The sequence below is a fragment of the Astyanax mexicanus genome, chromosome 24, assembly GCF_023375975.1.
Source record: "Astyanax mexicanus isolate ESR-SI-001 chromosome 24, AstMex3_surface, whole genome shotgun sequence".
Taxonomy (NCBI): domain Eukaryota; kingdom Metazoa; phylum Chordata; class Actinopteri; order Characiformes; family Acestrorhamphidae; genus Astyanax; species Astyanax mexicanus.
The window spans coordinates 1,049,106-1,063,229 of NC_064431.1; the positions used below are offsets into that span (position 1 = coordinate 1,049,106).

At 36.3% G+C, this 14,124-nt stretch overlaps 2 protein-coding genes across 3 annotated transcripts in view; both read right to left on the minus strand.

The window, feature by feature from the left end:
* grip2b (glutamate receptor interacting protein 2b) overlaps window positions 1-1,702 on the minus strand; it is a 191,414-nt gene extending 189,712 nt beyond the window's left edge. Inside the window, exon 1 of one of the 2 annotated variants that reach the window (XM_022682191.2) lies at window positions 1,552-1,702. In XM_022682191.2, coding sequence (XP_022537912.2) covers window positions 1,552-1,603 — 52 coding nt within the window. In that variant the 5' untranslated portion in view covers window positions 1,604-1,702. The remainder of the gene's footprint in view (window positions 1-1,551) is intronic. The other variant, XM_049471876.1, reaches the window with a different exon arrangement.
* Window positions 1,703-3,787: 2,085 nt separating this feature from the next.
* sec13 (SEC13 homolog, nuclear pore and COPII coat complex component) lies at window positions 3,788-13,266 on the minus strand. Its single transcript, XM_007251494.4, has 9 exons — window positions 13,124-13,266; window positions 11,394-11,438; window positions 11,170-11,285; window positions 10,385-10,536; window positions 9,024-9,157; window positions 8,098-8,231; window positions 7,541-7,661; window positions 6,520-6,666; window positions 3,788-4,142 (listed from the first exon to the last, which is right to left on the minus strand). Exons 1-9 carry the CDS (start codon window positions 13,124-13,126, stop codon window positions 4,032-4,034), a joined length of 963 nt encoding a protein of 320 aa, XP_007251556.3. The 5' UTR covers window positions 13,127-13,266; the 3' UTR covers window positions 3,788-4,031.
* Window positions 13,267-14,124: the final 858 nt, after the last annotated feature.

Below are 14,124 nucleotides of genomic sequence, written 5' to 3' on the forward strand. Positions count from 1 at the left end.
AGTTTCTTGTCTAGGACTTTACAATCCTTCGGAAAGGAGTCTGCACGATATTAAGAGGTAAAAAAAAATCATATTGCAATATTTTGTTGTTTAATGATGACATTTGGTAAAAAAAATAAAGAAATTATGAAATTTTGTAAATATTAGGTACAATATGAACAGTTCACACTAGTTTTGCATCACACAGTAAAAAGTATTAAAAAAGCATTTCAAAATTCTATTTAAAATTGCACCTGAAACCATACATTGTGCAGCACTACTTAATAGGTGTGACTCTACATTGTCACTTGTTCACTCTGGGTTTAGACTTGTTATTCTAGGATCAGTCTGTGGAGTTCACCACTTGGCCTTAAAAGATAAATATGCTCTGACCTCTGATGTGATGTTAAGAGCAGTGGACTGAAATAAAATGTCTTTATGAGAGCAGCACATCATTCTGTATCATAGCATCACACTGACAGTGAAAACAAAGATATCAGAGAAGAAAGCAGCACATTCTGCTCCACCTCAACACCATCTACACCTTTCACCAGCTCAGCAAAGCGCGAATCAGCAAACTAACGAGAGGTGTGATTCCAGTAAATGAGGTAGGAAGCTGTAAGTGGAGAAAAAAAGGAAGCATCTTCATGAAGAATTTGTATAAGGAAATTCTTGTCTCGATCTGAGGAGGATGCAGGGGTATCCCAAAACTCCCTAAAACCCTGTGCAAGGTGCATCGTAATGCTTATTGCTATCTTACACAATAGCAGCAGATCTTCTGAATATATCTACACTGATGGGCGTGGTGTTCTGGAAATGAGGTGTGTTCAGGTACATTTCTGGAGTTTTATCTTGTTTATCTTGGTAACAGAAAACACAGGAGCTCCACTGACTGAATACAACCTAGACAGACGCCAACAGTCAGACATTCATCGTTATCTTGGTAACACAGGTGCATCATGCATGCTCAATGCGCGTACCTCCACGCCCATTATATATACACAAGGACATGCAGCAGTGCACAAACCCAACTTTTACATCAACAATAAACAGAACAGTAAATAAAATAACATTGCTGTTCCCGTAAATGAGCTGCTGGAGCTCCTTCACAGCGTCAACCAGTTTGTTGGACACGTCCAGGTAGCTGCACCGTTAAAATAGCAATCCACCAAAATCCTCTTAAAGGGAATGATGAGCAAGAGACACTCTGATTGGTTTATTATTTCACGTTATGCCCAAAATTAACCACACCAAAAATTAATGAAGAGAATTAGTGCATGACTTTTAAGCATTTCAAGCCACACAATATGTACTTTTCCTGTTGTTATGACAGCACTGTATTATCTGTTAGACTTTCTACTCCAACTGGACCACTGGAACCTCCAGAACACACAAAACCTCGAGACACACCTGTCACACACGTGCGCTCTGGGCTAAACCACGCGCACCTGTGCTGAATTTGGCGCCACACCCCCCAGCCTGATCCTGAGAGGAAGAGTAGCGTCATCCCATTCATCCAGAACCAGAACCAGCAGCAGAACCAGCAGCAGAACCAGAACCCAGCTCTCCTACCGTCCTCGTGGATTCTCTGCAGACAGAAGGTCAGGTTCCTCCAGCTCGGCATGGCCAGCGCGCGCTCCGGAGCCGCGGCACGAGCGACTCGGATCCGGAACAAAAACACGAGGGATGAGCTCCGAACCACCGGGTCTCAACTCGGTCCTCCCGGTCCACAATCCGCGCAGGGGGGAACTGAGAGAGAGAGAGAGAGAGAGAGAGAGAGAGGAGGGGGGAGTAAAGAGAGAGAGAGAATAGGGAGAGAGAGAGAGAGTAAAAAGAGGGAGAGAGAGGGGGGGCAAAGAGAGAGAATATGGAGAGAGAGAAAGAGAGAGTAAAAAGAGAGAGAGAAGAGAAGAGAGAGGGGGGGAGTAAAGAGAGGGATGAATAGAGAAATAAAGAGAGAGAGATAGAGAGAGAGAGAGAGGAGACAAAATATAGAGAGAGAGATTAAAGAGAGGGAAAGAGAGAGAGAAAAAAGAGAGAGAGAATAGAGAAAGAAAGAGTGGATGGAGGGAGTAAAGAGAGAGAGAATAGGGAGAGAAAAAGAAAGAGAGAGAGAAAAAGAGGGAGCGAGAGAGATAGAGAGTGGGGAGAGTAAATATAGAGAGAGTAAAGAGAAAGAGAGGGGGAGAGAGAGAGAGAGAGTTGTTTTAATCTATAAACAACGAACAACATTTCTCCCAAATTCCAAATAAAAATATTGTTATTTAGAGCATTTATTTGCAGAAAATGAGAAATGACTGGAATAAAATAAAAAAGATGCAGAGCTTTCAGACCTCAAATGATGCAAAGAAAACAAGTTCATATTCATAAAGTAGTTTTTAGAGTAAGAAATCAATATTTGGTGGAATAACCCTGTTTTTAATCACATTTTCATTTTCATGCATCTTGGCATCATGTTCTCCTCCACCAGTCTTACACACTGCTTTTGGCCCGAGGAATGTGGAGGGAAATCGGGTCAGGCTTTGGACAGAGAATCTACTAGTGCTCTACTAGTGATGGGTGATACACAGCCGCTTAAGTTAAGAGTTGCAGCTTGACAAGTGGTAAAATTAGCAAGATAAATTGGGAGGATTGGCTGGATTTTATTTTTAAATGTTCTTTTAAGATGATCTCATCATTATGATGCTTTTGATTCTCCTAGATAGTGGATGGAGTAGCTTGAGTAGTCTTCAGAGCATGAACTTTTAATTTAGGACAGAAATAATAATGAACAAACCTGCAATCAAACCAATTCAATGTTAAAATCCTCTGTTGTTTTACTGTATTATTAATCACAGTGATTTAAGAGGAACTGCAGGGAATTAAACAGAATAAACCTCACTGATTTCTCCTGTATCCTCAGACTCTCACTGAAGTTCTCACAGGGTCACTCAGAGTTCACAGTGAATCACTGTAAAGGGGCGGCTTTAAAAAACACCCAGTGGCAACTGGTAACGTGACATTGACTTATCTCCTTCTGCGAAACACGCGTTCCTCCAAAATCCATCAGCGGGCACTCAGACTGGCACTCATCAGCATGATGGAGACTGGCATGCATCTGCTGCGTTTAACCTGACGTTTATAACACATGCACTGAGCTCAGGGGAACACCGGCATCCACGCCTATAGCTTTAAAGAGTCCGCTCGAGCAAATCTTAAATAGGCTTAAAATCACATTACATTAAGGCAGTTTATGAAGGTTTTATTAATAGTGTGCAGAGGTAGAAAATAACTAATTACAATTACTCACTTTACTGTAATTGAGTAGATTTTATGAGTAATTTGTAATTTTTAAGTAGTTTTTAAGTTCATTTTGATACAAGTAATTTACTTCGCTACATTGGTAAAAAATGAAATGCTGGGGGGAAAAAAAACAAATTGTCTGAATAAAAAGAAAATGTAGTTTTGTTTCATGTTTTTCATGATAATTTCTTAATTTTTAAAAGGAACATTAAACAATCTGCTTATTCTTTCAAGGGGCTAGCCATGTACTGCAGAACGTTTTTAATAGAAATTTCAGTACGCCACTAAGGCTTTAAAATGTGCCGTTTCTGTTTAAAATCAGTTTTTCCTACACATTTACATAAATCCACATCTTCAGCCTACACCCCTTTAATCATGTTCATTCATGCTATTCATGACTGTTTTTATTGTGGGTTTCCATCAATTTTACTCCAATTAAACTACATTTATATTTTAAAAGAAATGTGTTAGCACCTACATCCAAAACAAAAAACAAAAAAAATCACACACAACAACAAGCAATCAATCACATTTAACTTATTAATACTTTTATTGAAAGTTATCTTTTGTGAGGAAATTTAATTGGAAAAATAAGAAAAAATGAATTGTAAAATTAAGAGAGTTTAGGACTGGTCTCGCCACATGGATTCATGTCTGAATGAACGATAGAACAATGTTCTGGAAAAGTCTTTTAGGCTCTCGGGCCTCATCCATCCTGTCCGTGGAGGCGTGGCCTGTTCTCCACCAGACGCTCTCCGCAGGTCTCCGCCTCACTGCTCGTTCTGCTGGGTGTCTGTGATGGAGGACAAGCCCCCCTGGCTCTTATTGACGTCACTGATGCAGGACCACTGTCCGTCCACCGACTCCTTCCACAGCGTCACCTGCAGCCCAAACCAACAACAACCAAGCGTCAGGAAAACACTTCTTCTAGCAGTTTTTGTGTTTGTTTTTATGCATTTTCTCAAACTAATGACTTTAAATTTTTCTGCAATGTTTGTTTTATTCATGCTATAAATACAAATTATATTTATAAAAAGTGGACTGATGTGGGAATTCTGGGCTGATGCAGATATCCGATATTACACATGTATATATCTGCCGATGCCGATATACACCTTTATAATAAATAATATTTTTTGCAGAGAGACTATACACCCCAGTATAACTAAGTATAAAACTATTTTTTTTCAGCATAAAATAAATACATCAGCAAGTATTGATTTGAAATATTGACCATATCAGCAATTGCCGATGAGTCAATAAACAATTGAGCTTTCAAATAATAAATCTCAAATAATGCAAAGAAAACAAGTTCATATTCATAAAGTTTTAAGAGTTCAGAAATAATCAATATTTGGTGGAATAACCCTGTTTTTTTCACAGTTTTTTTTCATGCATCTTGGCATCATGTTCACCTCCTCCAGTCTTACACACTGCTTTTGGATAACTTTATGCTGCTTTACTCCTGGTGCAAAAATTCAAGCAGTTCAGTTTGGTGGTTTGATGGCTTGTGATCATCCATCTTCCTCTTGAGTATATAAATAAATAAATAAATAAAAATAAATAAAATGTTATCACCCAATATCGATATAATTCAGATATCATTGTGCATTCCCAGCAGTAAAAAGATGCCATGCCGATTGCTACACAAAACCGCTTTAATGGCATTAAACATCAGGTAATCTATATAACACACACAAATCACACATCAACTGAAAACACTGCGAGTTTTCAGGTTCAGTTTAGAGTGCTTTGGGTTGGGTTTGTTATGAAGCATTAAATGAGTATTTTAATGTGATGCACGGTGCTGGGGGATTTAAAATGCAGCACCTTTCCTGAAACAGCGCACTAAACAAAATAAATGAAATCATACTCCCCTAGTCAAGCCATTGCTTTAAAAGTGCATTAGGAATGTTTTGATTTATTTCAGTGGCAATCAATTTCATGCACCCCGTGCAGATTATAAAGCAGCTGGAATATGTTTCGATTTACAAATGGACTCGCTAATGGTGCATTTGTCTCGGAAAAAAAGACGCAGGAAAAAGTGGATAAAACACTGAATAATTGCACGAGAGGAGCTCTCAGCGCGAGTGCAGAGTGCTGTATGTGAAACTTCGCTTAAATGAAGAACGGCCTGGAGGAGCCGGTCCCGTACCCTCACTCGGCCGGGGTGTTAAAACCCAGGTGAAATAATTGCCGTCATTAACCCCTGAACCCAAAGCAGCAGAGAATCAAGGGTTTCTTAGAGAGAGAGAGAAAGAGAAAGAAAGAGAGAGAGAGAGAGAGCACCTCGCTTTGCCTTTTCGCTCTTAAGTACATTTCCAACATCCCAACCTCCTTATCTCTGTAATAAGAAGGAATAAATTTAACACCTTATTCACCAAATAAGGTGTTAAATATTAATATGCATTTCTTTCCCTTTATCACCTGTTTTAACAAGACTATATAATTAGCAACAAGAAGGAAACGCGTGTTCCTGAAGCTTCTTTAAACTCCTAAACATCTTCATCTAAAGTGATGGTTTGGAGAGTCATGTCTGTCATCTGCTGGTGTTGATCCACTGTGTTTTATTATCAAGTCTAAAGTCAGTGCAGTTTTGTTTTCCCTTATGGAGAGGCAGATTTCATTTTCCAGCAGGACTTGGCACACTGCCCACACTGATAAAAAGTACCAATTGGTCTTATATAATATTCTAATTTTTTAAAAGAACTGATTTTTGGGTTTTCATAATCAAAATCACATGTTGAAATGAATTACTAAAATACTGAGATCTGTCTACTTTTTTGAGATGCACTAGTATATCAATTTAAAGATATTTAACACTGCACAGCAAATCGGGTATGAATAACACTGTTCAATATATTTTTGAGCATGGTGGTGTCAGTGAACTACAATGTGTAGTACGAATCAGACAGCAAACATGATTTAGCCGACTGATTTTTTTTTTGCTAAATTATTCATAAATGAAGTGGCTGCATGTCAATTAGCCAACTCTTGCTCCAGCATCCAGAATAAGCCTCAATAATTAAATCAAGTTTAAATCAATATTAAACTATTTTTTTGAGTACATCCAAAATCTATTCAACCCAAAGCAGTGCTAAATATTACACACAAATTATACAATTATTTTATTTTAATACACACAGAGCATCCGACAACTTAAGACTTTTACTTTTACCATCATCATAATAAATCTCAAACTGAGTCTATTATTACTACAATAAATATACATCTGAACAAAGAAACAAACAAACTGACCTTGTTGTCTCCTCCAGATACTGCCAGGATGTTCCCGGTGATGGACCAGCTCACGTGCCAGACCACGTCGCTGAATTTGTGCAGGAGTTTAGCGGTCCAGGTGTTTCCGGAGGGATCGTCACACGTCCAGATAAACACCCTACCGTCCTGCAGAAAGAGAGAGAGAGAGAGAGAGAGAGACTGTAGAGGTCAGTACAAGCTTCTCACAGTCTCAGATTAATTATTATAGTTATTACACAGTCATTATAACATGTCATTTTTTAGTTCTACTACTTCTAATGTCAGTTTTTCTTCTAGAAAATACTCTAAAGCAAAGCTTCTAATTATCAAATTGGACACGCCCTTTCCCGACAGTTGATGGCAAGCTGCATGACCTGGATTCAAACCAGCAATCTCCTTATTATAGAGACCACTGGACAATCCAAACATTACTAGACCATCCAAAGATCTTTCATACACTAGCTTTAAGCATAACAGAGATTTCTATTTAGCTCATTAGTGATTAATGAGCCCACTAGTGATTATGCATGGATTTGCACAATTGGCACTTTAGGGGGAACAAATCAGATTTCGGCATGCCCCGCCCACGGAACCACCAGTGAACATAAATCAGCCTATAGAGATATAGGCTTGTATATTATTCATGGTTCATACACATTTTAACCAATAGATTTCCATGACTTTTCAACGCCTTCAAGGCAAATTTTCATGACCATAAGTTTTTTAAAACCAGTACAGACATGGACAGACCATAAAACCAAAAATCAACTAAAATTACAATTAAAATTGAGTATAGTATTCATTGTGACTATAGCTTCATTGTTTGTATGCTTAAATTACTGAGTTAACTCTGAGCTGACGTATTTTTAAGCTCAAAATAGATTTTCGCCATTGATAAACTGAAACAATTTGTAGACTAAATTTCCATGACTTTTCCAAAACTTTCTAGGCATTTTTATTTTTATTAGACTACAATACTGACGCTACTAATGAGCTAAAGAAACTGGTCATTTTTTCTTACCTGTGAGCAGCTGGCGATTGTGCTGGTGGTCAGTCCAATAGATGGAGCCCAGCCTACATCTCTCACCCAATCACTGTGAGCTTCAAGTTTCTGGTCCTCCTTCCATTGGCCGTCCTCTTCTCTGTGAAGAAAAATCAGCAAATAAAACGACAGCAGTTCAGTTAAAAGCTCAATACTGTGGTAAAGGCATGACTGAGCGTGACGAGCATTATTTATAAATCAACAAATTATTATGTTGATCAATTTGTGGATAAGAAATGCCATTCTGAAAGTGCCTACAGGAGCGTCTTGCACACTTTTAACCATGCCAATCACTGTCCTGCAGAGTGCCAATTATGAATCACTTATAGTAAATCCATTAATAATAATTAAAAAAAAACATAATTACAACACTGCTTCTTTATTCTCTTATAAATAAATTGACAGAAGCATAAGAACTATTTTTTATACTCTTTCCGCAGCTTCTTATAATTAAAATTATTGACCAGACTTTTGATTTCAGCCCACCTATAATTATAATTATAAAAAGAAAAGCTAAGACATGCACAAATTCTTACTTCCACAGCTTGACTAAGTTGTCGCAGCCCCCGGAGACGAATCTCTTGATGTAGAGGGGTTTCTGTCCTGTGGGCTGGTCTATAAGACTTCCTGGAACCACGGCTGGAGCCCAGCTCACTGCATTACAGCCAATCTGGCAGAAACACGAGAGAGAAATGGTCGAATGAAATGAAATATTTATCACAGCATTTAAAATTAAAGTCACACACAAACATGTAAGAAAATTTGAATGGTCTTACTGAACTATTAAATTAATTTACCTTTTTCTGAATACATTTATTTAGATTTTTTTCCCCATTTTTCTATTTATTTAGCCACTACTCAGCTGTACATCCATCACTAATTGTAAACTTGTATCACATCAGGATTCTACTTTTTTTTTTTTTGCTGTTTTAAGCAAAAGAAAAAATCACACTGTTCTCATTTCTCTTTATATATCTACTAGAGACAGATTATATCTGTCCAGTATCATTTATTTTACTTTAATCCTGAATATATGAAGATATTTGGAGTGCATTACTATTATTAGTATCATGATATTCTGGATCATTGACTTCTTTTACTGTAAATCTGATAAAATTCTTGTATTTTTAATATTTCAGTATGGGGTGTATATTTTTTTAATTCAGTGTTTTAATTGGCATTTCTGAGGTGCTGCTCATAAGAAGCATGGACCTGTTTTTCTCTGTAAAGCTGCTTTGCGACAACTTTTGTTGTAAAAAGCGCTATATAAATAAAACTGAATCGAATTGAATTGTTTTGTCATATCGCCAAAGGTATCATTATTTTAGGACCATATCGCCCACCTCTAGTATGTCTGTCTATGTAATAAACTGTACTGTTCTATTTTGTGATGAAGCTATCAGGCAAACAGAGCTACAGCCTGTATGAAAATAAAAGTGCTGTTAATATAGTGAATACTCACAGTGTGTGCATTATTAATCTTCTTAATGTCCCACTGTCCGTCACCGGTGTAGGTCAGAATTGAAATCGCGCCATCAGAGCTTCCACAAGCCAGAGTCAAACCAAACTCATACGGCCCCCAGCAGATAGAGTTCACTGTTGGACAACAGACATGCAAAATTAACGTAACCCTTAAACATCACTTACGAAAGTCATCATTAACCTAAACAACGTTCCTCCCACAGTCCAAAAACATGGAGATCAGGTAACTTCGGGTACTTGATGCTGTGAGTGTAAATGAGTGTGAGAATGTGTTTGTGAGACTGTATATCCAGATATGGATTTGTGCTGGGTTCACTCCTCAGTGCTGGATGCAATTCACCTCCAGATGGACGGTGGTTTCCGGTTGAGAGTACGCTGTGCGCAATTGGCTGTCGCTTGTTATTGGTGTGGGTTGTTTGAGTGCTGAGTGTAGGTGATTGTGTGTAGAATTTGATTGTAAGCATCCTACTGTGCCTTGAAAGGCATATTGATAATAGGGGTGTCACGATTCTCTAAATCCTCGATTCGATTTTATTTCCGATTTTAGGGTCACGATTCGATTCGATTCTCGATTTTCTATTTTCTTTTTTTACAGCAGTTTTAGATTAGTCTATGGTCAGTCATTGGTTTGATTCATCAAATTTACAATATCTTATTTCAAAAGTTGGGCTTGATATAAGTGATGCAAAGTGATACAAGTGATCCATAATACACCATATTAGACACTAATGGTCAAATTCAAATTATTTAATTAAGATATATATATATATATATATATATATATATATATATATATATATATATATATATATATATATATATGTAATGCCATCTAGTGGCTTTTTTGGTAACAGCAGTGTGCACTATTAAAACAGCAATGTGCAACATAACAAAATAACAGTAAGCGTAATTTAAAGTGATGCACAGACATCCGTAACTTCTGTTTCAATGCAAGTTAAAACAGATTTTGGGAAAGTTGCTGAACTTCATGCGAGCCCTGTCCAAACTTCACTGCGCATTTGGACTGGAAAAATGTGGTCTCTCAGTCAGCTAGCTATTCACCCAAACTAAACCAGATCTGCTGTTGAAAATGTGAATGGGCTTCCTGGGGAATGAGACTGAACCTTCCTCCACCCCCCTCAACTCTACCACTCCAGCAAACACCTCTATCAGGTCACTGGTGTATCATTATATGGTAAAATTATCCTTTTTGAGAAGATTCTATTGAATGAACTGATATGTCAACTTTATTTAAAAAATATTAAATTGTTTATCACAGTAAATTTATTATCCATTAAAATAATTTATTGTCCATTAAATCATAAACACAGCAGAAGGTACCTGAGGAGTTGTGGCCTGTGTATTTGTACATCTTATCCCATGTCCCGTTCTCCTCTTTCCAGATAATGACTTTTCGGTCATAGGAACAGGAGGCCAGGATGTTGCCGTAGGTTGGATGAGCCCAGGCTACCTGCCACACTGGACCTTCATGCCTGTATAAACAAAGATAAAGAAAAAAGATGAATACAATCAAGAACAATGAATAAATTTGTGCTGAAAGCATTCATTCACTTCAAATTAAATATTCGATTAAATGACCTAATGACTCTAAACTGTAAGACCGGATAAGTTGAATTTACTTCAAAAACTTGAGGAAACCGGTTGCCTCAAAAAATTAAAGTAATGGGGGATGAAAACTTAAGTTATCATAACTTAGAACATCAATTTATTACAACTAAAGGAGAAGTTGATTTATTTGTAAGGTAGCCCAGGGGGAATCACTACACACTGATGGTGAGTGTTAGTCAGAAACTGTTGGACACACCCAGTATGCAAATAGATTGTGACAGAAGCCAATGGAAAAGAAGCTGTTAATGGCAAAATAGACTAAACTCAGTTATTAACAGTTGGTTCAACTCAAAGAACTCAGTTTGAATAGTACAGTATATGAGCTCACAAATTCAGTTCAACTAACTCAAAATAGTCAATAGTTGAGTATTGTTTAGAAATATCAAATTTTATGTAAAACAGACTTAAATCATTTGAGTTTTATGGGTTGTATGGGTTTACAGTGTAATAATATTATAGCAACATTAATGAATATTCCAAAAAATAAAACTGCCTACCCCCTCAAATCAGCCACAAGAATCTGTCCTCCATTCTTTACATCAAAGATCTTCACAGAGCGATCAGAGGAGCAGGTCGCCAGTCGTGTGCCATAGTAGTCCATCTGGGCATCATGCTGAGAAAGAAAGAGAAGATAAAGATGATGATAATGATTATTAAAGAATTCTCAATCAGGCACACAAAATAGACCAAAGTTCACTAAAACCACCAAACCAATACTTACGATCATGTCCTCGTGTGAGGTATCCACTGTATTAATTACAGACACCTGAAATACAAGAGCAGAAAGGAATGAGTGATGGAGAATTAACTATTCAAAGTGTATAATAAAAAAATTATAATAGTATAATAAAAACGAAGCTCTCACACACACAGATGATCAACACACCACTAACACAACCATTACACAGGTAATCCTCCTATACATCCAAAACCTCTGCCTGAATGTTCCGATCAGGGCTGTGACGATTAATCAATATAATCGACAGTGTTGATTATTTAAATTTGTCGACTACAAATTTTAATTGTCGACTAAGTGTTCATTTGTAACAGTACTGCATTACACAAAGGGCTGGGAACAGAAGCGCAATGGGTGATGGGTAAACGTCTTAACTTCGTCTGCCTCTCCTAAAGTGCCCAAATTGCCCAAAAATGCACAGATTTCAAATTAACTCACTAAATATCAGCACTTTTCACAACATCCAGACATTTAAATATAATTTTAAATATTTTAAATAACGCCTTTTAAATATAATTTGTAACTGTTTTTATTGTTTTTAGAGATGGAGAACATGACAGAAATAATTGTTGACTAATCGACTAATCCACAAAACAATCATCAGATTAGTCGACTAACAAAATAATCATTAGTTGCAGCCCTAATCCCCCCCCCCACACACACACACACACAGACAGAGAAAGAAAGAAAGAAAGAGAGAGAGAGAGAGAAATGGCAGATACTTATCTCTTTCTCTAATTCTTTTCTCTCTATTTATTTCCACATATTATACAAAAACGTATTTGTTTCTCTATTGTAGCTCTTATACTTTCGCTGTTGTTGTTCCTTAATATCTGACTTTTTTTTGCTATATTTTGTAAGGTTTTTTTGTCTCTCCCCTTTTTGGCCTGTTATTTTGCTTCTATTACTATCTCTCTATTATATGCACCATGATCACAGTAACTATACCTCTGTATACACACTAATAAAGCTAATTATTCATTTAAAGTGGGGGTGGTGTCTGCTGAAAAAGAAAAAAAATCAGAAAAGAAAGCAAAAACTAAAGAAATCTGTAGGCGACAAATAACTTACTTTATCACAGCTCTGTATAAGTTATATGACTCCAGATCACTCACTAAACTATGATATCTGACAATTCTAATAGCATGCATAAGTTTTAAACGTATCGTCACGGGCCACTTCTGGCTGTTTTAAACCCATATTTACTTCTTTAATTTTTTTTTATTTAATAAGTTTGGCTGCAGAGTTATGCCTACGTGGATAATACTGGATATACAGCTTAAGAATTATCCAACATCAGTACACTTAAATAAACAAGCTATAATTCACGAAAACTAACCTGAATTAAAGTTTAATTAAAGCTAAAACAACACATTTAGTTTATTTCAGTTTATTTATTATTTTTGTATTGAAATGAATGGAAGTCTAGGCTAATGTTTCCGTTAGTCACTTTAACACTAATCATCTTTTATTCAGATCATCTTTAACCTTAAACACGAGCAGTTAATCCACAACCAGTTAATAAAAGTGTATCTTTACTGTAAATAAAGGTTATAATCGGTTTTACGCTCTTTATTTATTATATTACAGAATCCGGGTGCTAATGTTAGCCTGTTAGCTCTCCGCTAAATAACAGCGTTTTTTACCGGTTTAAACACAGACAGCGGTCAGAAACAGCGGGATTAATCTGAGATTATTAGCGCTTTAATACTCACCATCTTCCTTTATTAATCCGGATCCAGAGAAACTATAAAACAGTAACTTTATCCGGAGAGAAAATCAGCCAAAGGGCAGAACTGATCTCTACGTGGCAAACAGACCGCCGGTTTCATAAAGGTTCCGGGTGGAGACACGGACCCGAATAATAGTTCCGAAGCTTCTGGATTTCAGCACAATTTAGTTTAAACATTGAAATTAACAGAATTAATAAATGATCGGTGCATGAAATATGTCATCCAGAGCGTTAGAGTTTAATAAATAATTACCTAAATTTAATAAACTGTTCCACCAGTTTAATGAAAAGTAGTAGTAATACGACTGCTCTTACTACTACTAACAATAACAATAATAATATTTTTTTCCCCTTAATTTAATAAAGGATTATCTCAATTTAATTGAATAAATCCTCCCCTCGTTTTTCTAAATGTTCTCTCAGTGTCCTAAATTATAGACTTCAATAAATAATTACTACTATTTAATAAACTGTTCCCGCAGTTTAATGATTAGCGTAACAGTAAAATTAATAAAAAATAATAACAACAACAACAGTAATAATAATAATAATAATAATAATAATAATAATAATAATAATAATAATAATAATAATAATAATAAATATTTTATTTATTAAAAGCCCATTCCTGCCGCCTACAATATAAAAAACTCTAATTTGTATTTTTAAGTCAACTACTATTTCATTATTTTGATATAGTCTTTGTCTTACCTGCTTCGGTCTCTGTACAGTCTACTAGTATTTAAAAAAGGGCTTGGAATTTTAAAATACTAAAAAAAAAATGTTTTTCTTTTTTAATTTTAGGTGGTGGGAATGAGCTTCCGTAAGTATAATAAATTAATAAAAATCATTTATAAATCTCAGTCCGGAGATCAGGAGTTGTATTGTATTGTATTTTATGTTTAATCTTGTAATCTGTATAGTGGCCACAAGGTGGCAGTCTATCTAACGCTGCAGGCCCTGTCCCATTCCCTCCATACTCTC